The 25,688-nt window shown below is 39.8% G+C and overlaps 1 protein-coding gene across 2 annotated transcripts in view; it reads right to left on the reverse strand.

Annotated features, from left to right (window-relative positions):
* Positions 1 to 557: 557 nt before the first annotated feature.
* The window catches only part of SOAT1 (sterol O-acyltransferase 1), a 69,735-nt gene continuing 44,604 nt past the window's right edge, over positions 558 to 25,688 (reverse strand). For both annotated transcript variants that reach the window (XM_039255398.1, XM_039255397.1), the window contains exons 4-16: positions 24,039 to 24,187; positions 23,117 to 23,176; positions 20,515 to 20,622; positions 19,375 to 19,654; positions 18,598 to 18,676; positions 18,007 to 18,088; positions 17,684 to 17,729; positions 16,893 to 17,022; positions 14,309 to 14,406; positions 13,040 to 13,138; positions 11,144 to 11,279; positions 3,575 to 3,720; positions 558 to 2,185 (exon numbers count right to left, since the gene is read on the reverse strand). In XM_039255398.1, coding sequence (XP_039111329.1) covers positions 2,129 to 2,185; positions 3,575 to 3,720; positions 11,144 to 11,279; positions 13,040 to 13,138; positions 14,309 to 14,406; positions 16,893 to 17,022; positions 17,684 to 17,729; positions 18,007 to 18,088; positions 18,598 to 18,676; positions 19,375 to 19,654; positions 20,515 to 20,622; positions 23,117 to 23,176; positions 24,039 to 24,187 — 1,470 coding nt within the window. In that variant the 3' untranslated portion in view covers positions 558 to 2,128. The remainder of the gene's footprint in view (positions 2,186 to 3,574; positions 3,721 to 11,143; positions 11,280 to 13,039; positions 13,139 to 14,308; positions 14,407 to 16,892; positions 17,023 to 17,683; positions 17,730 to 18,006; positions 18,089 to 18,597; positions 18,677 to 19,374; positions 19,655 to 20,514; positions 20,623 to 23,116; positions 23,177 to 24,038; positions 24,188 to 25,688) is intronic.

A 25,688-nucleotide genomic window follows, 5' to 3' on the forward strand; every position in this document is an offset into this window, starting at 1 on the left:
TAAGGCCATGGCTATCAAACTAGTTTCTTTCACAGAAAGTAGCTATTCTTTAAGTGTCTGTGACAATTTCTTAGAACATTCTTATCATTCTAGACTCTTTAGTTTTAAGCATCTTATTTGTTGTCACATCGACAAACGTGTCTTTGGACAGAAAAAAAATCACAGTAAAAGGAAGAGGAGAGCTTAAAAAAAAAAAAAAGCCTTGATCAGCTCAACAAATACAGCATCCATAATCTATTCACAGCAACGAAGTCCCCTGCAGTGAGAGAGTAACATTCACAGCACTTAAGAGACAAACAGATCTAAGAAATCCATTGTCTCACGGGTCTACCATTCCATCAGGAGACTCATAAACAAGTCTTAGATCAATTTGGTTTTCTTAACTCCCTCATCATATTTAAAACAGTTATAAACTCAAGTGATTGACTCATTTTAATTTTTAATAAAAACGCCTGAAAGTCCAAGCTGTATTAAAGCAGTCTGTGCAGGTGATGGCTCCGTTACAAGACCACCGCACAGACAATTATCGCTGGGGAACACGTGAGCTGCTTTAAAAAAAAAAAAAAAAAAAAGCCTTTTCACATGCACTTTTGCCTGTTAAAAAGCTGGATTTGGTGTTTGAGAATTGCCTAAACTCATCTGGATCAAAGGTACTGGAATAAAACAGGTAATGAGGCTGGGTACTTGCGGTACAAATTCAGGGGCGACTACTAACAAAGTCTATTTACCTGCTTATGAGACTCAAACAGACTTTAAAACAATTCCAGAAAGATGTCCCAACCCTTTCTGGATGGAAGCAGGGCTCTTATGATGCCAAGATAACTTCTCAAGTTGGCTGCTTTCAATAAGAATCCTCTTTTGGGTAATTCTTCAGTCTCGCTTGGTTGAATGAAAACTGGAACTACACATGGTCTCACATATCCCGTTCAATGCTCGGTCTTTACAAACATAATCACACCTCATACATAGAAACGAAACAGTTCTGCACACCACACTTTACCAGCAATGGGCATCTTAATACATGGAAACAACACAGAATAGAGTACAGTTCCTTGAAAATGATCACATATTAATTTGTTTCTCCTAAAGCATACTACCATTAAAAATGTAATAAATTGAGCAATGCAGAAGCCAGCTTCTGGATCTTTAAAAATCATTTTAATATTAATGGAGATGATTAATACTTAGATGTCACAGACTTACTAGTCTGCAAAATGTTTCAAGGCAGTATTTATTAAACAATAAGTATACCAAAGGGTACTTCTAAATAACTTCCAAAAAGTTATTACCTTAAAGTTTAAGCAAAACAAAACAAAGAAAGTAACCTTCCACATAAGTTCCATGATAAAATAATTTAAATACATGATTGATTCAGCAAGTCTTTAAAAAACTGCTTTGGAAACCATAAAAGGAAATGTTTTCTTTGTCCTGTGTCACTTCTTTCTTTTTCCCTTCCTACTTCTGTTCCCCTCAGTTTATAATATTTCAGATGTAAACTCAGGAATTCAAAGTGAACGGTATAATTATGCTTCACAGAAATCATGACCTACACTTCATAGAGAAAACAAGGCAGAAACTGAATAGAACTGAACTTTTTTCCAAAAAAAAAATACAATCAGGACGTATAACAAGATTATCTTTGGAAACTAGTTATTTCCACTCTACTAAAAACAGCAAACTCTTCCATGTTATTTTTTCTTTCCCAAGTATACAGTTAATTAGCATACATTCCAACAGTGTGCATGAAAAAATTTCTAAGCCCAAAGTATTTAAATGATTTCTTCGTGTTTTGGCTAATTCAGTGGCCAAGGAAACATGATGTTTAGTCATGGTGTTTAGAAGACAGAGTCAAAAAACAAAAATCCAGCAAAAGTCTGTCATTATGTCAGCTATAAGTCTCCCTTCTCCCAAAAAGGTAGGAAAAGAAAAAAAGTACTGCTTTAAGTGCACAAGATCCCAGTAAACTTCCAACATCTCAGCTGACCCAGGAATGGAGTAAGCCATCTGTAAAGCCCGGAGTGGTCCAAATAACACACATAACTTCAGTAACAGCTGGAAACAGATGCTGGCCCCAAATCAGGCAGAAATCCCATCTTCGGTGTCAAGGAATGAAACAGAGTCCAAGCTTCTAAAACACGTACCGACAAGTCCAGGAACGTGGACGGATATAATCCAGAAATGTGGGCTTGGATGGGGAAGAGAGAACGGAAGAGTTTATTTGCATGCGCCGTAGCACGGGGTGTTGGGGGAGATGGGGGCGGTAATGTTATACACTGCACAGTTCTACGATGCCTCCCAGCACTTCCATCATCTCTAAGCTATAAGCAGCTCGCCACTCAAAAGATGTTCATTAGGGGCACCTGGGTGGCTCAGTCGGTTAAGCGTCCAACTTCGGCTTAGGACATGATCTCACGGTTGGTTCGTGGGCTCGAGCCCCGCATCAGGCTCTGTGCTGACAGCTAGCTCAGAGCCTGGAGCCTCTTTCAGATTCTGTATCTCCCTCTCTCTCTGACCCTCCCCTGCTCACGCTGTCTGTCTCTCTCTCTCTCAGAAAGAAATAAAACATTAAAAAATTTTTTCTAAAAGATATTCATTATTTTTATCTACAATACAGATTATACTAATAAGTAAAAGGCTTATTTTTAATAGTGTAAAATATAAATGGTGGTAGGGTAAAGATGATAAAATATATACACCAATTACTATAGTACAAGGTTTGAAATTAGTGAATTATCTAAATGAGAACAGCAGAAGCACTATGAAAGTTCAGAAATGGAAAAAGAGTGGAGCATGTGTTTGAAAAGGCTGAAAGATGTTGCCTCCAAACTGGATTTTGAGAAAATAAAATCTGACAGGTGGATGTGGGGTGCAGAGAGCACCATAACCAGAGACAGCCCTGAGCAGCTGGTTCGGATGCAAAAAGGGGGTTAATAGTAAATGAGGCAGGAGCATAACAAAACAAGCTTTAGGATAGAAACTGATTAACTGGACTATAGGCATCTGCAGTTACAGGTACCTGTGAGAAATACTCAAGTAGATAGATCAAGGAGGCACCGTTAAATATTCGGGAGTTCTCCATATGCAACTAAAAGTGACGGCTCTAAAAATGAGAATCTTACATAATTATGAACAACAACAACAACCAAAAAAAAATGAAGGGAAAAGGGATCCTTAGGCTTATGAGTATGGCTGGACGTTTTCACAAAGAGTTTATTATTTGGGGACAAAGTGGTGGCAGGTGGGGTATACATGCCATTGAGAAGACGCTGCAGAACACCTATACTTTCAGGACATAGGAAGATAATTAGAAGACATTTTTTAAAAAAGCATTGGGGGCGGGGGGGAGAAAACCAAAAACTTAGATTGCTCAATGTAAACAAAACCAGAAAAAAGAAAAATTTCAAAGACTGTGCAGGAAGATCAAATAATAACCTAACCTTTTACTCTGAACTTCCCTCCCCTTAACATTCATCTGGCACCATCTCCACTACTCTTCTTCTTACTACTGCCCACGAACCCTCACAACCAAGGATGAAAACATTCCTTTTCCACCCCAGCCTGAATGCGGACTCACATTTTTCAGAGGACAGTGCTGACGTGCATACCACTCCTGGGAATAAAAGCACAGGATGACTCCGTTGCCCGCAAAAAGGGAAGTCCACACCATAACATTCCAAATTGGCCTTTTCCGACTATCATTGACAATGAAGTTGAAAGCCACTGAAGTTAGAAAGATGGTAAAAAATAAAAAAATGTAACTATCTGTCAGGAAATAAGAAGCCTCGGATATATGCTCTGATCATTATCACAATGAGCATCAACTCTGGGTATACCACTGGTCTTAGAAGTGAAAATGAAACTTCAGAGTTAAAATTTATCCATGATTAACCAGAAATCAAATAATATTCAGAGCAGGTGAAAATATATTTCGTGGAATCATTCATATTTAACCTTGTCCCTCCTCCACCCATCCAAAAAAGGGTCCATGTTTTTCAGGGGGTTACAGTTTTCATGACCTCCCAAATTACTATTGTCACTGCTCTTCAAGGCTATTCATGTTCATTCCTCTACTTCAAAGGGTAAACATCCTGCAACAGTGTGTTTTAATTACTCAAAATCAACGTTGTAAGCATCTCATAAACACTGCCTCGAAACGGTATTACTAATATCTAGTTTTCTATACTGCCTTCTATATTTTTTCTTTTCTAATTAATTTATTTAAATTGAAGTTATTTAGGGGCGCCTGGGTGGCTTAGTCGGTTAAGCGTCCGACTTTCGCTTAGGTCATGATCTCGCGGTTCGTGGGTTCGAGCCCCGCGTCAGGCTCTGTGCTGACTGCCAGCTCAGAGCCTGGAGCCTGTTTCGGAGTCTGTGTCTCCCTCTCTCTCTGACCCTCCCCTGCTCACACTGTCTCTCTCTCTCTCCTAGAAATAAATTTAAAAAAAAAAATTGAAGTTATTTAACATACAGTATAGTATTGGTTTCAGAAGAACCCAGTGATTCATCACTTACATATAACACCCAGTGCTCATCCCAACAAGTGCCCTCCTTAATGCACATAACCCATTTAGGCCATCCCCCCACCCAATACCCTCTAGCAACTCTGTTTGTTCTCTGTGTTTAAGAGTTTCTTATGGTTTGCCTCCCATTTTTTTTAATCTTATTTTTCCTTCCCTTCCCCTATGTTCATGTTGTGTTTCTTAAATTCCACATAGTTTCATAATCTCTCCTACATCATGTAGTTTGTCTTTGGCTGAACAAGGCCAATGTGAACCTGCCCCACATTCTGCTTATCTGAAATCAATATTTATCTTCCTATGACAGACTTATCTAGCTTAGAATATACTCTAGTTCCACCCATGTTGTTGCAAATGGCAAGATTTCATTCTTTACACCAATATTACACCAAGTAATATTCCATCGTATATATAAACCATGTCTTTGTTTATCCATCCACCCATCAATGGACATTTGGGCTTTTTCCATAATTTGGCTACTGCTGACAGCACTACTGTAAACATTGCGGTGCATGTGCCCCTTCAAAACAGCACACCTGTATACCTTGGGTAAATACCTACTAGTGCAATTGCTGGCTTATAGGGTAGTTCCATTTTTAATTTTTTGAGGAACCTCCCTAACTGTTTTCCAGAGTGGCTGCACCAGTTTGCATGCCCACCAACACTACAAAAAGGGTTCCCCTTTCTCTGCATCCTCACCAACATCTGTTGTTTTCTGAGTGATTAATTCTGGCCATTCTGACAGGTGTAAGGCAGTATCTCATTTGGTTTTGATTTGTATTTCTCCGATGATGAGTGATATTGAGCATCTTTTCATGTGTTGTAAACCATCTGGATGTCTTTTTAGAAAAGTGTCTATTCATGTCTTTTGCCCATTTCTTCACTGGATTATTTCTTTTCTAGGTGTTGAGTTTGATAAGTTCTTTATAGATTTTAGATACTAACTCTTTATCTGACATGTCATTTGCAAATATCCTCTCCCATTCTGTAGGTTGACTCTGGGATTCCTGATTGTTTCCTTCACTGTGCAGAAGCTTTTTATCTTGATGAGGTCCCAATAGTTCATTTTCACTTTTGTTTTCCTTGCCTCCAGAGACGTGTCTACTAGGAAGAAACTGCTGCAGCCGAGGTGAAAGAGGTTACTGCCTGATTTCTAGGATTTTGATGGTTCCACTTTTAGGTCTGTCATCCAATTGGAATTCATTTTTGTGTACGGTGCAAGAAAGTGATCCAGTCTCATTCTTCTGCACGTCACTGTCCAGTTTTCCCAGCACCATTTCCTAAAGAGACTGTCTTTTTTCCATTGGATACTCTTTCCTGCTTTCTCAAAGATTAGTACACCATAGACTTTTGGGGCCATTTCTGGGTCCCTATTGTATCCCATTGATCTATGCATTTGCTTTTGTGCCAGGACCATACTGTTTTGATGATTACAACTTTATAATAAAGCTTGAAGTCCAGAATTGTGATGCCTCCAGCTTTGGTTTTCTTTTACAATATTACTTTGACTATTCAAGGTCTTTTCTGGTTCCATACAAACTTTACAATTGTTCATACTAGCTTTGTGAATAATGCTGGTGTTCCTTTGATAGTGATTGCATTGAATGTAGATTGCTTTGGGTGGCATAGAGATTTTAACAGTATTTATTCATCCAATCCATGAGCGAGGAATGCTTTTCCATTTCTTTGTGTCTTCCTTAATTTCTTTCATAAGCTTTCTATAGTTTTCAGCGACAGATCTTTTATCTTTCTGGTTAGGTTTATTCCTAGATATCTTACGGTTTGGGGCCCAATTGTAAATAGGATCGATTCCTTGATTTCTCTTTCTGCTGCTTTATTATTGGTGTATAGAAATGCAACCACTTTCTCTACATTGATTTTATATCCTGTGACTTTGCTGAATTCACGTATCAGTTCTAACAGTTTTTTAGTGGGATGTTTCAGGTATTCCATGCGGAGTATCATGTCACCTGCAAAGTGTGAAAGTTTGACTTCTTTGCCAATCTGGATACCTTTTCTTTTTGTTATCTGGTTGCTGAGGCTAGGACTTCCAGTACAATGGTGAACAACAGTGGTGTTCCTGACGTTAGGGGGAAAGCTCTCAGTTTTTTCCCCCAAAGATGGTATGAGCTGTGGGACTTTCATATATGGTCTTCAAGATGTTGAGGTAAGTTCCTTCTATCTCTACTTTCTCGGGGGGTTTTATGAAGAGATGCTGTATTTGTCATATGCTTTTTCTACATTTGACATTTTCTGCATGATTGTTATGGTTCTTATCCTTTCTTCTATTAATGTGGTATATCACATTGATTGATTTGCAAATATTGAACTAGCCCTGCAGCCAAAGAAAAAAATCCCACTTGGTCATGGTTAATAACCCTTTTAATGTACTGTTAAATTTGATTGCTAGTAACTTGATGAGAATTTCTGAATCCATGTTCATCAGGGATACTAGCCTTTTAATTCTCTTCTTTAGTGGGGTCTTTGTCTGGTTTTGGAATAAAAGTAACATTGTCTTCATAGAATGAGTTTGAAGCTTCTCTTCCATTTCCGTTTTTTGGAACAGTTTGAGGGAAGAGTTATTAACTCTGCTTTAAATGTCTTACAGAATTCCCCTGGGAAGCCATCTGGCCCAGGACTCTTATTTGTTGGGAGATTTTTGATAAGCGATTCAATTTCTTCGATGGTTATGGGCCTGCTCAAATTTTCTATTCCTGTTTCAGTTTTGGTAGTGTGTAAGTTTCTGGAATTTTTCCATTTCTTCCAGATTGCTCAGTGTGCTGGCATATAATTTTTCATAGTATTCTCTTACAGTTATTTGTATTTCTGTTGGTTGTGACTTTTCCTCTTTCATTTATGATTCTACCTATTTGGATCCTTTCTCATTTCTTTTTGATAAGTCTGGCTAGGGGTTTATCAATTTTGTTTATTCTTTCAAAGAATTAGCATTTAGTTTCATTGATGTGTTACTCCATTTGTTTTTCTGTACCATTTATTTCTGCTCTTATCTTTATTATGTCCATTCTCCTGCTGGCTTCAGGCTTTATTTGCTGCCCCTTTCCTAGCTCCTTGTGGTGTAAAGTCAGGTTGTGTATTTGTGACCTTTCTTGCTTCTTGAGATGGGCCTGAACTGCCATGTACTTTCTTCATAGGACTGCCTTTGCTGCATCCCAAAGGGTTTGGACCGTCATGTTTTCATTTTAAATGGCTTCCATGTTTGTTTGTTTGTTTGATTGATTTCTTCTTTAATTTCCTGGTTAACTCATTGATTCTTTACGTGATCTATGCTGGAAAATGTTCCATGTGCACTCAAGAAGAATGTATGCTCTGCTGCTTTAGGATGAAATGTTCTGAATATATCTGTTAAGTCCATCCTGTCCAGCGTGTAACTCAAAGCCACTGTTTCCTTGTTGATTTTCTGCTTAGTTGATCTGTCCATTGCTATAAGTGGGGTATTAATGTCCCCTACTATAATGGCGTTATTATCAATGAGTTTCTTTATGTTGTTATTGATATATATACTAGATTTTCTTGATGGATAGACCTGATAACTATGATATAATGCCCTTCTTCATCTCTTGTTACAGAGATCATCTCTTGTGTTTTAAAATCTAGTTTGTCTAATATCTGTATGGCAATTCTGGCTGTCTTTTGACCTCTATTAGCATGACAGATGGTTTACCACCCCCTCACTTTCAATCTGCAGGTGTCTTGAGGTCTAAAATGCTCTCTTGCAGGCAGCCTATAGATAGATCTTGTTTTCTAATCCATTCTGATACCCTATGTCTTTTGGTTGAAGCATTTAGTCCATTTACATTCCGAGTAATTATTGAAAGATATGAGTTTAGTGCCATTGTGTTACGTGTAGAGTTGGTGTTTCTGGTGACATTCTCTGGTCCTTTGTAGTCTTTGTAGTGTTGGTTTTGTTTTTTTTTTTTCCTCCACTCAGAACCCCTTTAAATTTCTTGCAGGGTGGTTTAGTGGTCATGAACTCCTTTAGTTTTGTCTGGGAAAGTTTTTCTTCTTAAGTTTATTTATTTTTTTAATGAGAGAGGGGTGGGGAGGGGCAGAGAGTAAGAGAGAATCCCAGGCAGGATCCGCACCAGCAACACAGAGCCCAACGCAAGGCCCAAAGTCATGAACCATGAGATCATAACCTGGTCTGAAGTCGGACGCTTAACCGAGTGAGCCACCCCAGCGTCCCTGTCTGGGAAACTCTTCATCTCTCCTCTTATTCTGAATGACAGCCTTGCTGGATAAAGCACTCCTAGTTGCATATTTTTCCCATTCAGCACACTGACTCTTTCCTGCTAATCACTTCTGGCCTGCCAAGGTTCAGTGGACAGGTCTGCTGCTGACCTTAGGTGTCTGGCCTTATAGGCTAAGGACCTTTTGTCCCCAGCTGCCTTCAGAATTCTCTTTATGTTTGTATTATGCAAGTTTCACTATGATATATCATGGTGTTGACCTGATTTTGTTGATTTGGGGGGAAGTTCTCTGTGCCTCTTAGACTCGGATGCCTGTTTCCTTCCCCAGATCAGGGAAGTTCTCAGCTATAATTTGTTCAAACCTTCTGCCCCTTTTTTCCCACTCTTCTTCTGGGACTTTATGATACAGATATTGTTTCGTTTCATGGAATCATTTAGTTCTCTGAGTCTTCCCTTGTGATCTAATACTTTCCTTTCCCTCTTTTTTTTCAGCTTCATTATTTTCAATAATTTTAGCTTATCACCTAGGCTCTTCTCTGCTTCTTCAATCCTTGTTTTCACTATATCCAGTTTATTTTGCATCTCAGTTATAGGATCTTTTATTTCAGCCTCACTAGTTCTTAGGTCTTCGATCTCTGCGGCAAGGGTTCCCAGTGTCTTCTAGGGGTTTTCAAGCCCAGCTATTCGTCTTATGACTCGTTTTCAGTTCTTGTTTAGATATATTGCTTAGGTCTATTTTGAATAAGTCCCTATCCATGATTTCTTTTTGACCTTTCCTTTGGGGAGAATTCCTGTCTTGTCACTTTGGCTATGTTTCTGCCTTTTGCATGTTTTAAAAGCTTGTTAGATTTCCTGCACCTGAGAGTAATGCTATGGTAACTAGGGGTCATACGCTGTCTGGGCCCTGGCACTTGAGGAAGTGTTTCTGGTGGATGCTGTGTGCACCTGGCTGCTCTTTCCTTCCGGTCAGCCCTCTGCAGAGCTCCTCCTTGCCTGCAGTGAGGGAATGTCTTGACCTTTAACTACATGTGCTTTGACTGTTTGTTGAAGTAACCCTGGAAAAAAATGAGGAGGGGAAAAGCCAGATCCCCAAAAAACAGAAAAGGAACAACAACAACAAAACTAAACAGAATAAAAAAACTGCAAGGCTGATTCCAAACAAAAAGAAAGGAAAGGAACAAAAAAAAAAAAAGAGAGAGAGAGNAAAATAAAAAAAAAAAAAAAAACAAGCAGGAAACTATTAAGGCTGATTCCAAAAGAAAAAAAAAAAAAAAGAACTGCACGTGTCACTGTCAAGCACTGGGTTTTCAGTGGCCCTGGTGCATGCTGCGTGCTGCCTGTGCTGGTCTGGAGGAGATGCCTCGTTGCCCTCTGTCAGTCAGTCTTGCTCCCATAAATAAACAGCTGCCAGGCACGGAGGGGCAGGGTTTGGTGTGAGCAGGTCCCACCTCCACTGGGGGCTGCTGTGTTGTTCTCTGAAGCCCCACAGTGTTGGTGCTGGGGGGGGAAACGGTGCCACCCTAATCTCCCGGCCCTGGACCGGGGATCTCACACCTCCTGGTGCCCGGGCAGCCCCCACAGAACAGTGAGGGCAGTCAGCTTGCCCTGTGCTACAACTATCCTGTGCCTTCTCCTTGCAAGCAGCTGGGATTCAAAACCCAAAGTCTTAAAGGACCCGGCACCATGCAGATCCACTCCCCTCTCTGGAGTAGAGCCTCTCTACCCTGCTGATGAAAGGCCGTTAGCTGCCACCTACAGGGTCTTTTGTCCTTTGGGAGGCAATAAACCTTCTTCTAAGAGTACTCCCGAAACAGGAAAGTTCCCTCCCAATGCGTCCCAGAGATCTCGCCACCGCTCTATACACTCCGGGACCAGCTCCCTCCTCCCCAGGAGCTCACGCCTGCAGCTCCACTCCAGAAAAAGTTGCGCATTTCCAAAAACTCAAGAGTTTTGAGCTCCAAATGCAGTTTGCAAACAAACAAAACAAGACACTCAGTAGTTCTCGCTCCCCAGTCTGTGGTCCAGAAAGGTTTTCCTCTTGTGCTAACTCAATGTCACACTTTCTCAATCCCTCTTTCTTTCTCTCTCTCCCTTTTGTCTCACCACAGAAAGGGTTCCCTCCCTTCCACGGCACTGCCGCTTTCCTCTCCCCCAATTCACCTCCACCCACCTCGCAGCTGCCAAGCTGTCTCCCTCCAGCTGTGGCGATCCTCCTGCTACTCCGCAGGTCAATTTCCTGGGTGGTCCAAGTGGTCTGACCTCAGTACTGGCTGTGTTTGAAGGACGAGGAAAGCCCAGGGTCCCCAGGGTCGCTCTACGTCTCCACCATCCTAACCCCTCCCCTCTATGTTGCCTTCTATTTTCTACTTTTCTCTTTTACCTTGATACTCAGTACTCCCAGCATGCCAAGATACTTACTTCCAAAGAACATGAAGAGCACGAAAAGCACTGGATAGAAAAAGTTCAAGCAAACAGCCAAGGCATACTCGTGCACCACAGCAGACACGGCAAAGACAGCCAACATGGCAGCCCACTTGAATCTCTTCGTGAAAAACTAGGATAAAAGGAGAATATGAAAAAGTAATTTTTTGAAAAGTAATTAAGCATGAACTCTATACAACTGACCCTTGATTTTCTTAATAACACTTTCTTTCCTCTATACTACTTTATTGTAAGAATATAGTATGAAATAAGACATATAACATACAACACACGTGTTAACCAACAATTTATGTTATCGGTAAGGCTCCCAGCTAATAGCAGGTGATTAGTAGTTAAGTTTTGGGGGATTCAAAAAATTATATGCAGATTTTTGACAGTGTGGGAGAGTCTACAACTCTAAACCTTTGTGTTGTTCACAAGTTAACTGTATATAAGACTTATAATTCTCACATGCTAAAGACACCTATTTAATCCGATCTACTCCTTGGATTAAATGAAAGGTAGTGAAATAATTACAAAAAATATCTATGCTTAAGAATCCTTGGATGGGGCACCTGGGTGGCTCAGTTGGTTAAGCGTCTGACTTCGGCTCAGGTCATGATCTCACTGTTCGTGGGTTGGAGCCCTGCGTCGGGCTCTGTACTGACAGCCAATTTAGAGCCTGGAGCCTGTTTCAGTTTCTGTGTCTCCCTCTCTCTCTGACCCTCCCCTGCTCACACTGTCTCTCTCTCTCTCAGAAATAAAACATTAAAAAAAATTTTTTTAATCATTGGTTTACTAAAATAAGGCAGTGTCAAATCCATTAATGTTGAAGGATCTGGGCATATTTTCAAAAACTTATTTGTAACTTCTATTTGTAAGTCACTATCATAGACCACAGATTTCATATATAAATGGACACATTAAATCTCAACCTTTAGAGTAACACGGAACAGTAGACAGTACAGGCATCCTCCCCATTTTCACGGGTAACTAAACTATCATTTATTTAGAAGGAAGTGACATGCCTTGTCCATAAGTGAAACTATATTTATAAATGAAAGAACACTCAACTGCAGTGCTATTTGCACCAGATCATGCTATCGCTTAGCCAATGACTTACTTAATAACTAAAACCTGCAATCCAGAAATACCAGCATTAATCAATCATGAGATTCAAGATTACACTCCATCAGTCTAAATACATTCTGTTCTAAAGAATGTCTCAAAGACATATATCACCAACTGGAGACAGACCAAACATAAGTGTTTCCCTATTTTAGCAAAGAAACAAAAACAAAATCAAAAACAGCTCAACTGTTTGTTGGCAATGCGATTCATAAGAAACGATCCATTACTGGTAGATCATTTCAACTTCTACAAATGCCTCCATGCGTTCTTACTGTAACCATGTGAAATAAAACCCAAAGCAAAACCATCGTATCAGATCTAATAATTGTACATACAGGTCTCTGAGGAGTAGTGTTCAAAGCGTTAGGTTTCTGGGGTGCCTGGGTGGCTCAGTCAGTTAAGCAGCTGACTTCGGCTCAGGTCATGATCTCATGGTTTGTGGATTCGAGCCCTGAGTCGGGCTCTGTGCTGACAGCTAGCTCAGAGCCTAGAGCCTATTTCAGATTCTGTGTCTCCCTCTCTCTGTGACCCCACCCCCACCCTCCCCCACTCACACTTTCTCTCTCTCTCTCCCTCTCTCTCAGAAATAAATAAAACATTAAAAAACATTTTTTTTAAAGCGTAAGGTTTCTTAGACATAGACCTAAATGGCCCACAGCTAATTGAAGACAACTAAGTATAACTTCTTCCTGCTGCACAATATGAACACTTTCTGGAAGAGAATCTCCATTTCTTGAACATCAACTACATCTTGCTGCTTACCCAGAGAAAGTCCTTGTAAGCATAGTAATAGAGCCAGTCATGAACCACCACATTCCAGGTCCTGTAATAGTTAGAGTATGATGTAGAGTTCCACCAATCCTGAGGGGGAAAAAAGCAAAGGTTCAGAACTACACATACACACACACACACACACACACACACGCACACGCACACGCGCGCATGCAGAGAACCGAAGCAAAACTCCTTGAAGGTTCCTGAAGAACATACGCACACAACCTAATGCCCAGCGTGTTATAATCTGTTCGTCCATACACTGATGTCAGGAAAACCTTAAAAGGCATTTTAGTTATTAGTGTTCAATATGACATTAATTCTAGTTCTACATATGATGAAGTCCCTAAGTTCATTTTGTCTCATTATTAAAGAAGTTATGATGGAAGATACCGAACATAGAGAATTACTAAGTATAAGGCTCATCTCAATAGCAAATCCCCTTACCGTGCTAAAACACAGGAGAGAATTCTAAGGTCATGTAGACTTAGTGTGCAAACCTGAAGAGCTGCCCACTGGTACCACAAGTGACAAAATTTACGTTGTACGAGGAGTGAGACAATGGTTACCTCCAAGTCCCAGTGCACCTTCAGACATATCTTGCTCCCTACTTTAAGATCAAACCAATGGAATCAGAAGCTACAATTTACAGCCCACACTCCCAGTTTCTTTGAGAAACGACTGGAAGGTGCTGGGTGTTGCCAGATGAACCACGAACAAACCAACCTCCAGAAGGTTTTCGGCAGGGCCACAGAACACTGTGAGCAGCCCCACTCTCGCTTACGTGAAGCTCAATTCCAACTTTGCAAGTGTAAGGATAGGATTTTAAGGATAATTAATGCCCTTCAAACTAAAGGAGGGAAAAGTGATTTCCTTTAGAAACCATTCAACCGTCTTACGTAATCTGCTAAGATCACCCCTACAGTACCAAAGCGCCAATGTCAAAAGAATGATCAGCAAAGTCTCATGACGCCCTCTGGACACGTGCTGTCCCCTTTCATCACCAACACAGGTACCAGGAGGAATTTTACGCTTTATTAAGGGAGCAGATATTAGAGGCAGAATGAATGGCTGTGAGGCCGTGCTAACTGTATCAATATCAGAATTTCAGACTGAATGTTGGTAAAACTTCTGGAAAAAGAACTTTACAATGTTTATGTTAGAAAGCTAGTAGCCAACTGCTCAAATACTTAACAATGAAGATGTAAGTACATAGGTAAAACGTGCAAAGAAAAGAGAAGTGCAAGTGTACATTACCCTATAAAACATCCTGTCACCAAAACATAACATCTCAGCAAAGGCATTGAGCCAGCAGTGCAAAAAGGCAAAAAACGTAAGGAACAGCATCAGCACACCTAAAAATAAGATTAACAATATTAAGAGTCTTTCCAAATGGTTCATGTACCTAGCAGTCATTTTTTTAACGTTTATTTATTTTTGAAAGAGTGCAAGCACAAGTGAGAGGGGGGCAGAGAAAGAGGGAGAGAGGTTCTGAAGTGGGCTCTGTGCTGACAGCTCAAACTCATGAACTACAAGATCATGACCTGAGCCAAAGTCGAACGCTTAACCAACTGAGCCACCAAGGCGCCCCCCAGTAACTACTTTTACGTCATCATTTGCTTAGTTGTAATTATTCTGTAAAATAAAAGATACTGTTCCAGTTTACCCACTCAAGAGATGACAGAGTGTTCTTTTGAAAGTTATTTTAATTTTAGAAAGGAATAACTACCTTCTAAGTGGGTTTCAAGAGAAAAAGAAAAAAAAACCAGGCTGGATCATTTGTTAAGTTTATCTATTTTGACAGAGAGGGAGTGCAAATGGGGGAGGGGCAGCGAAGGGGGAGAGAATCTCAAGCAGGTTCCACACGGTCAACACAGAGCCCGATGTGGGGCTCGAACTCACAAACCATGAGATCATGACCTGAGCCAATGTCAGACGTTTAACCAATTGAGTCACCCAGGCACCCCATAACCCAGCCTGTTTTTAACAGAAATGCCTCAGTGGCATTTCTATTGCCTAGATGAAGCCTGCATCAGATTCTGTGTCTCCCCATCTCTCTGCCCCTCCCCTGCTTGCACTCTCTTTCTCTCTCCCAAAGATATATAAACATTAAAAAAAAAAAAAGTTTAAGAAAAAAAAAATGCCTCGATGTACAGCTAGCTTAACTTGGTACCCAAAGCCTTTTAAAATCTGCATTCCTCTAAATCAGCTGCTTAAAACTGATGGAGATTTTGGGGCGCCTGGATGGCCTAGTCAGTTGAGCATCCGACTTAGGCTCAGGTCATGATCTCATGGTTCTTGGGTTTCAGCCCTGCAACCGGCTCTGTGCTGACAGCTCAGAGCCTGGAGCCTGCTTCGGATTCTGTGTCTTCCTCTCTCTCTGCCCCTCCCCTGCTCACACTCTCTCAAGAATAAATAAGATTAAAAAAATTTTTTGAAAGCAGCAAAAACTGAGGGAGATTTTGCTCCCTCGAGAACATCTGAAAATTCTAACGACATTTCATTGTCACAACTCAAGGGACAGGGGCTATACTGGTATCTAATTACAGAGGTGGGGATGTTGCTACCTAACCTACGATATACAAGATAGCCTCCCCACACAGAGTTATTCAGCCCAAAATGTCCAAGCTGACCAAGTTAACTGATGGTGGACTCTACTCCAGTGTTGTAAACACCGTAAGTGGACTTCTGCTGTTCTAAAATTCCCCATGCCTTTGCCTGCATCCCGCTACCCAGAAGCCCATTTCCACCACATCTCTGCCAAACACCTGTTTTTCAATACTCAGTATTAAACGTCATGTCCAATATGATATGCAGTTCATCAGCATTTTGTTCGTCCTACTTAAGTAATATATATTACAACATATATTGTACATTATGTAATATTGTAAAATATCCATTTATACGCCTACCCCTTTCATTCACCTGTTTATTAAAAAATATCAAAAAATATTTATGGAGCATCCACTACATATTACATAACATTAGAAAGACTGTGATTGGCTAACTGGCTATATGACACAATCCTTGATATCAAGGAATTGCAACCTAGTGAGGAAGATATGCATTTAATACACATTCTATTAGAGGGACAGATAAAAGAATTTATTGGAGTAAATCTGGAGGGACATTCAGAAAGGGTTACCTAAGAGCCTGGGAGAAGCAAAAGCAGAAAGAAGGTAATGGAAAAACATTACCAACATTTAAGGGGCAGAGAAAAAAGAAAGTAAGTAAAGGAAACTGTAAATACAATCACACTGAAAGCTTCCAGAGAGTAGAGTATGTATGTCCTGTTCATTACTAGGTCCTCAGCACCTAGCACACAATAGGCACTCCTATATCTCTAGAAAAAAAATAAGTGGAATGAATGAAGTTAGGAGATAGAGGTACGGCCAGAAAGACAGGAGAGTAAGAATGAGTGGTGAGAAAGAGACTTCCAAATGTGGCCAACAGCTGCTTCCTGGAGAGGAAACAGGATAAAGGCTAACCCATCTACCAGATTTAGAACCAGGAGGTTACTAGTGATTTCAACAAAGGCCATGTCGGTGGCCTGGATGGATTAGACACAAGATTACAGTGAACTGGACAGTGAACGGGAAGACCAGGTGTAAACATGGGCTATCCATCCACAGTCACAGAAAGCAAAACTTGAGTGAGAGTCAGAAGACAAATGGGAAGACTGGGCCGAACCTGGAAGCACACTTACTTATGAGACAGACGGAAAGAGGTTGACTGGGTACAGATGTACAGATGAGTTCACAGCAAAAAACAGGTATATCAAAAGAGTGCATATATGATAGCCCTCTTTTTCCTGACGACTGCATAAAGAGCCACATGTTACCTGGCAAGATGGAATTAAATACACACAGGACCAGAACACGAGCGCTGAAGGGCTCCTGTTTGATATTCCGAAACAAAGGGGTGCAGAGCCTTTCAAAGATGTAGTATACATAAAAAAGGCAACCAAACACCTGGAAAACAGAAAGACATAATAATGATGGCTTGATAAGGAAAGATGGTGATTTCTTTCCTTCAACATAAGAGGAATGTGACCCTCAGACTGATGCTTCCACTTACATTCAATTTAATGTCACTATATAAAATTGCCAAGCTACAATCCTTCACAGATATCACTCAAGCCTAGTTTCTACCGTACCTTCTCCCAAGCCTTTACCAAATGACGTACCAAACCCTTGGAACCTGCTTTTCCTGCTACATGAAACCCGGAACAGAAGAACTTATTTCATAAATGGGTATTTGGTTGAGACAAGACTTAAAAAGGAAACTTCTGGGATTTAGGAGTCTTATGATTCATACTCTACCCACACATATATATCCCAAAATAAAAAACCTTAAGGGGAAGGGGAAATTAATGTAGATGCTAACTAAAGTAACCAAATGAAATGACTTAACTAAAATAAATTATTTTACTGAAGGAAATGACTTTTGACCTTGAGAAAACAAATACCATGTGCTGTACTGGTAATAGTTTAAAAGACTTCAGAAAGAGTTCTAGAGTCCCCTGTAGACAGGAATTTACCAAAACTCAAACTAAATTAAATGAGTATTATAAATTTGAATCCCCATCTCTCACCAATCAACAAACCTTAGGTGGTTAAAGAAAAAATTCACCTGTAAAAACTGCATTGCAACATAACCCCATCTTACAGTGGGAGTCCTAAAAAGGAAGAAACTAAGTAAGTTTTCTAAAGAAAGTAAATGAACACAGCACATCATTTCTGGCATAGGAAACGCCTGCATAATTCTGTCAAGAATTACTGGAATCAAACTGGGTTGCTAGAATCACCATTTGGGGCTTTCCCGTGCCAGCGTGAGAATTAAAGCTTATCCTATACCCTTTATAACCCTGCAGGAACTGCCCCCTCCCTACTGCCCCACCTCACGCAGGCTACACTTTGGTACTCAACACACTCCTAACCTCACGTTACCATTACCTGGGATAGTTGTCGCGGTAGATGAGGGTAGGAGCAAACAGAAAGTACAAATACTGGTTGACTGTGGGCACTGGAATAGTCTCTGGAAAAGGAAAACTATGGTTAGATCAGACACTCTTCAGCTTCTCCTGGCAAAACTAAAAGGGAGAAATAAGAAAGCACACCATAGGGAAGAATGCCTTCTCTTAGCCCACGTCACTGCTTCCTGATCTCCCCAAAAGAAGACTTCTTATTCTCACACAGATTCAATATTACCAATCCATCTAAACTAAGTTACTCCTGTGACTTAGATATACCTTCTAGAGTCTGAAGCAGCAATTCCACGGGTAAGTACACATGGGTGTAATGAGTCTATTAACATCCTATAAAAATAAGACAAAGTCTAAGAGTCTGGTGATCGATGTTTTTCAATTGTAGGTACAAAGGCAGAACGGGAAAATCGGGAAACAGTAAGACAGTCTTCCAAATCAGTATGGATCCTACATATTTGAAATTGAACATAAGGTCTATAGAATGTAATATGCCATCCCACTAAACAGCAAAAGTTGAAATATTCTATTGAATAATCCTTGACCTAATGAAATTACATACTTGATTTCTCCTTAGCTGAATTTAGTACCCGAGGCACATTCTCTCTGACAAATGAATAGGCCTTCATTATGAAACGAATCTACAAAAGGAGGGGGGGAAAAGATGAATTTTCTACCATTGTCTTGTCTCCATAAGCAACCTCAGAACAGCACTAGATTATAATCATATAAAGAACTTCCTGATTTTGCATACACCGACTCAAGTTCACTTTTATGGAATAAAACAAATGAAAAACAAACTCAAGAAGGACATGTTACTACTCAAATTATTTTGCATCAAACAGCATTATCTACTACAAGTATATTACAGTAAGAAATGAAAAGCCTATTCAGAGAACATCTCCTGAAACAGTCCTTCCCATTAGTCACATAGAGCAGCCAATGTAAGTCAGAAAATTCTAAAGGGTGTATAAGCAAAATAAATCCTTTATTCAGATGGGAACAGTTTATATGACAGTACAATGAATCAGACACCTCAAAGGTAGAGTTTTTAATTACAAAAATATTTTATAATTTAAATGACTTCTACACATGTTCAAGAACATGTGAGTCCATCCAGCACAGTTCAATATAACTTCATTACCAAGAATCAGAGGATACTGAAACTAGTATGAATTTTAAGATATGAGGTGATCTAGTTTACCACTTTAATTTTATAAATAATAGCTCAGAGAACCAGATAGAAAAATGTATCCAAATAATACAAGTAAAAATAACAAAACAACAGTAGTACTTTAACTAAGCCCAGCACTACATTGGACAACACTCAAAACCTTACCTGTTCAAGTATAACGATGCACCGGGAAGCTGGTGGTAGCGTATAAGCTAATGCAATGTATGTTGGTCCCAAACCTAGAACTATCAGGAAGACCGTGAAAAGGAAGGCATGGATGAGAGAGTGGACCACTGGATGACAACTCCGGCTGTAGCCTCTGGCCCAACGTTGAAAGAGGAAATAGGGAACTGAAAGTGTACTCAAAAACATGGTCCACCATGTCCACATAGCAATAGGAAATTTGCCAAAAGCGTAAGACATGAGGTTGAACTCAAGCACCAGCCTAGGGAGAAGAAGCACAGAGAAAGAACACAGAAGCAGATTTTTAATGTGCGTCGACTCACAGAATCCAGAACTATCAGACCTAAAACTCTCAACCTTAGGAAATACAACATTAATCTACTCTAGTCATGGAGGTAACAGCTGTGCTAGAGAGAGAACTGCTCCGAGCCTCTGCTTCACAACAAATTTTCTAAAAGCCCTAAGATAATATAGTCTTTGAACATAAGGTACCCAAGATCACCTAAAAGAATAATACTTTAAGCTTCTCAGTGATTAGATTCTAACATTAATCAATTTTAAGTTCTAAAGTTAATATCTAAAGTATTCAAACAGCAATCACTGTTAAGTCCAAAAGATGATTAAGAATAGGAATAATTCAAAAATCCACTAATGTGCTATTATACCATTATCGCAAAATGTGATTTTCTAATAATGCACATAATCCAATGTATGATTACCACTCTATTATTTTTAAGTTACAATTTCATTTTTACATTAAAAAGAAATGTTTTTCAAGCAGCAAATTCCAATAAGCTATTTATTTATACTAACAACCTGAAATGCATACCGTATTAGAAAATCGATAAACTGTATATACAAAATTCTCCCATTTAGGAAAATTACTTAGAAACTGCTAATAATGGAATACTAAACAAGACCATTTTAAAAATTAATGAAACTTCTAATACTCCATTTAGTTATGCTCTTTGGGAGAGAGGAATCTCACCCTCCAGTGAGCTACTTTGGGAGTTTCTGAAGCCAACTTAAACCAAGTCACCCAAATTTACCAAAATTTAAATATAATGAAAGCTCCCAACACCCCGTGCAGGAACTACCCAAACATTCTTTTTCTTGTCTTACCTTCCTTCATCAATGTAATCTACTACCAGCGTGCTGAGGATAAAGAGAATGAGCAGGGCAATAAACATGTGGTATATTGTTCTGATGTGGTCCACCTCAAACAGCTCACTGTAAACACAGTTCAAATGAACAAATTAATTATCTGTATTTAATGTTAAACCCCCACATATTAAAGACTTAAGGCAATTCGGCAGGGGTCTAATCAACCCTCGAATAGAAATCATGAGCAAACATCTCCAAAAGTATCACAGAATATTAAACCTGAAGCAGAGACAGGCAATGACATAACCAAGGTGAAAACTTAATGTAAAAGCTTAGGATCAAGCTCTTTCTAATAAAATGATACTGCCTTCTAAAAACAGCATGGATATCAAACACTTAAAACAAATGACAGGTATTCTTGAAACCCTGCCTGGAGTGGCTGTTTTGTAGGCAGGCAAAAGACAATGAAAACAGGAAACACAAAAGCTATCCCAAAGATTAACAAGTTTTTTTTTTTTAAATCCTATTCTTACATTCCACTGCCTACATTTAACTTACATTAAGTGCTATCTATTTCCAAGATGTTAAAGTTCACATGCATGTGGGGAGCCTGGGTGGCTTAGTCAGTTGAGCGTCCAACTTTGGCTCAGACTGTGATCTCACTGTTTGTGAGTTCAAGCCCCAGACGGGGCTTGCTGCTGTCATGCAGAGCTTGCTTTGGATCCTCTGTCCTGCAGTCTCTGCCCCTCCCCTGCTTGCACTCTCTCTCAAAAGTTAGAAAACAAAACACAGCAACGTAAAGATTCACATGTATGCATTTCTATAATGACGATAATCAACCACTACCCTATATATCTATAAACTTAATCATTTACTGATGCTTTTACTTTCTATCCTCACTAATCTTTGCATTTAAGATAGGGCTACGTTTAAAATATAGCAACAACTTTCCAGATGACATTTTCTTAAATAGAGGTTTTTTCTATTTAACTAAAACAAGTTTGTTTAGCTTTGTTTTTTGCAAAGATGTATGCCCATCATTGGGATGCCTGGGTGGCTCAACTCAGTTAAGCGTCTGTCTCTCTCCTTCTCAAAAATAAATAAACATTAGGGGCGCCTGGGTGGCTCAGTCGGTTGAGCATCCGACTTTAGCTCAGGTCATGGTCTTGTGGTTCGTGCAAGTCCCGCATCGGGCTCTGTGCTGACAGCTCAGAGCCTGGAGCCTGCTTCGGATTCTGTGTCTCCCTTTCTCTCTGCCCCTCCCCTGATCACACTCTGGGTCTCTCTCTCAAAAATAAATATTTAAAACATAAACAAACGAACAAACATTATAAAAAGAATTTTAAAAAAAGATGTATGCTCATCATCTAAATAACTTTTCAAAGATATTTTAGATTTCCCTGGATTAGGGATCTTCAAATCCTAATAAAAACCTGAGACTTCAAATTCTAATATGACCTCTTTCAACAACAGCCAAATCATGGAAAGAGCCTAAGTGTCCATCACCTGACGAATGGATCAAGAAGATGTGGTTTATCTATACAATGGAATACTACATGGCAATGAGAAAGAATGAAATCTGGCCATGTGTAGCAACGTGAATGGGACTTGAGGGTATCATGCAGAGTGAAATAAGTCAGGCCAAGAAAGACAAATACCATGTTTTCACTTATAAGTGGAACAGGAGAAACTTAACAGAGGACCATGGGGAAGCGGAAGGGGAAAAAATAGTTAAGGAAAGGGAGGGGGGCACACCATAAGAGACTCTTTAATACTGAAAACAAACTGAGGGCTCATGGGGGTGGGGGAGAGGGGAAGGGGGGGTGATGGGCATGGAGGAGGGCACTTGTGGGGATGAGCACTGGGTGTTATATGGAAACCAACCTGACAATAAACTATGAAAGAAAAAAAAATTCTAAGACGACCTGAGCCATAAAATATATGTTTTATTTCCTTGGTTAAAAAAATGTTTTATAATTATAGGATACTTTAATTTTATTATTTAACACAGTATAATTCTATCATTAAAATCTTAATTATAATGTTCAAAATCATTTCTTTTCCCCTTTATGTGAAAAGCCTGCATTTCCTCCCAGATACAGACTTTAAAAGATCAATTTCTTCAAACAACAGTGTGGCAGAACACTGATATCATATTCTACATGACCTAACGTGTTCAGAAAACCCGCCATCTTGGAGCACCGAGATGGCTCAGGCGGGTGAGTGTCTGACTTTGGCTCAGGTCATGATGTCGCGGTTTGTGAGCTCGAGCCCTGCGTGGGGCTCTCTGCTGTCAGCACAGAGCCTGTTTTGGATCCTCTGTCCCCCTCTTTCTTCTCATCAAAGTTAAGTAATACAGATCAAGTTGGCTCACAGAAAGTGAATTTTGATAAGTATTAGATGTATTGGTTATTTTTTCTTTTTTGAGAGAGAGCAAGCCTCCTTTGAAACTAGATATAGAACAGGAAGATCACAAAGGAGGAAAAGAGACAGCACGTGTACAAGAAGTATCAAAACCAATGTTTATATGAATACAGAACAAACTCATTAAACATGCGCAGATTAAGCAGTGATTTGAATTCAAACAAAGAATTTAAGAAAAGCCACTAAAAATACTCACTCTAAGAGAGACCGCCTTACAACAAAAATCTTTCCATGTTCTGGAGGTGCTCTGAGATCTCTGGGAAGAACAAAAAATTAAATTAAAATGTAAATACTTCAAGTATTTTAAGAAATGTAAACCTATAGATAAGAGAAAGAATATTACCAACTAGAGCATAAAACATGAATGAAGCAGCTTCTCACTATGACCCAGGTACCACGTTAAGGGTTCTATGCGTGTTACCTCACTTACTACTGAGCAACGCCGTGAGCTAAATACGGGCCTAGGGAGGAAGAGAGGTTAGGTGCCCCTCACTACAGCAGCGGTCAAAGGCTCTCCACAGCCCCGCCCCTACGGAAATGCAGGGCTGGCATCACACTGACAGTCACTCTCTTCTGACAGGCCTCGAGCCCTGCTCCCGTTCGCATGCTGTGACTGGTCTGTCCTCTGAAATCGCACTGAAGTTTCTGATACCAGGGCACCTGGGTGGCTCAGTTAGTTAAGCATCAGACTCTTGATTTTGGCTCCGGTCATGATCTCACAGTTCGTGACCTCGAGCCCCACTTCGGGTGACCTCAAGCCCCACTTCGGGTGAGCTTGAGCCCCACTTCAGGTAAAAACCAAAAACAAACAACAAACCAAAACCCGGAGCCCTGCTTCTCTCTGCCCCCTTGCTCACTTGCGCCCTCTCTCTCAGAAAAACGAAAAACAACAACAAAAAAGAACCATGGTCTTAAATGAGGTACATGTTTATTATAATCCTCATATTAAGATGAAGAAACCCACCCTTCAAGGGGTTCATTTGCCTAAGGCAACACAGAGCTAATAAAAAGTGGTACGAGTGTGTGAATCCAGGCATTTTTACTTCAGTCCATATTCTGACTACTGAGCATGATCAGAGCACATGTTTGCACTAAAAGAAACTAATATTCATACTTACTTAGCTCTGTGGTTGTTCTCTCCTTCGAGAACAGAGAAGCTCGTGATAGCACACCCACCACTGTCTAATGATGTTGATTTTTCAATGAGGTTGTTCACAAAATCATCAAAGTGACTGCCAACTTCCTTCATAAAAAATGGCTTCAATTCCTAGAATTAAACACACACAAACACATACACATTAGGAACTAGCACATACTGGTGGATTATTAACATTTTCCAAAGGATTCTCTCAAACAGAGCTGGATCAGAAAAACGATTTCCACAGCTGAGCTGCAGTTGCAGAAATGGCAATTGAAAAAAGCAACATGCTAATTTATGTCTTTTAAAAAATTTAACCCTTTTATATATAAATCAAAACATCAAAGTAAACCTACTAAACGAACTTCTACAAAAGATATATAAAAACAAAATAACAGAAATGATAAAAATGATAGTCTATTTCTCTTCCAATTTTGATCTGGAAAAGAACAAAAAGGGGCGCCTGGGTGGCTTAGTCAGTTGAGCGTCCGACTTTCGCTTAGGTCATGATCTCGCGGTTCGTGGGTTCGAGCCCCGCGTCGGGCTCTGTGCTGACTGCCAGCTCAGAGCCTGGAGCCTGTTTCAGTCTGTGACTCCCTCTCTCTCTGACCCTTCCCTGTTCACGCTGTCTCTCTCTCTCTCTCTCCTAGAAATAAATAAAAAACATTAAAAAAAAAAAGAACAAAAAGTAATCTTAAGTCCCTTTTTATTTCAAGCCACCCCTACACCCACGAATACACTCTGTTTATAATTTAGGTCATGTCGTTTCCACGGGATATCAACATTTATACAATAATATTTGTTGCTACCTCTACAGCTATATATTTATCTAACCGTAACACACACACTTTCATAACATAAAATTGTTATATATTTTGGTCTCAAACTATTTTTAACAACTTAAAACTTACATATCCACAGTTTTTGAAAAGTATGAAGAGAAACATACTTCTTCAGGCTATAACAGGCCACCTACTACAGGTATTCAAATTGTAAATTTGAGCATTTTTAAATTGGTAGGACGCATACACATACAGGCAAACAAAGCCTTACAATGACTTCAAGAAAGAAATGCTCATTCTCCTAACTAAACTGTTTCGGTTGAACCTAAAATATCACAAGTAGCATTTTTCTACATTCTGTTATACTAAGAGTTTGACTAAGTCCTTAAGAGGAAAGCCTGAATAAAAATATCAATGTGTCTGAAGGCTTTTCAAACTGAGACGGGGAAACTAAAGAGACGCCATGAAAAACTGCTTTTTCTGCTCCTTTTCCTACTTCTATTCCTGCTGGGGCTCTTATCCCTGCCTTACATACGCCTTATAGAACAGACAATGTACGTCCTCCCTGGAAAGGTCAAGGAGTTAGTGATTTCTTTGGAGTCTTCCAGCACAAAGACATAACACTCAAGGAGTGACCAGGTGGTGTGGTCACGAACATTCCAAAGACCCCTGGGCTCCAGGGCATAAGTGACTTAGGAAGGACACCTAAATGTGTGTCTTTGTTCCGACTGCCTGAGAAGACATGTCACCAGACCACAATCCTCAATAAAAACCCTGGCCTGCAAGCAAAGACAATTCTCACTCCTTATCTTTTTTTTTTTTTTTTAAATGTTTTATTTATTTATTTC

This window comes from Hyaena hyaena, unplaced genomic scaffold (assembly GCF_003009895.1).
Source record: "Hyaena hyaena isolate Hyena2069 unplaced genomic scaffold, ASM300989v1 scaffold_525, whole genome shotgun sequence".
Classification (NCBI taxonomy): Eukaryota; Metazoa; Chordata; class Mammalia; order Carnivora; family Hyaenidae; genus Hyaena; species Hyaena hyaena.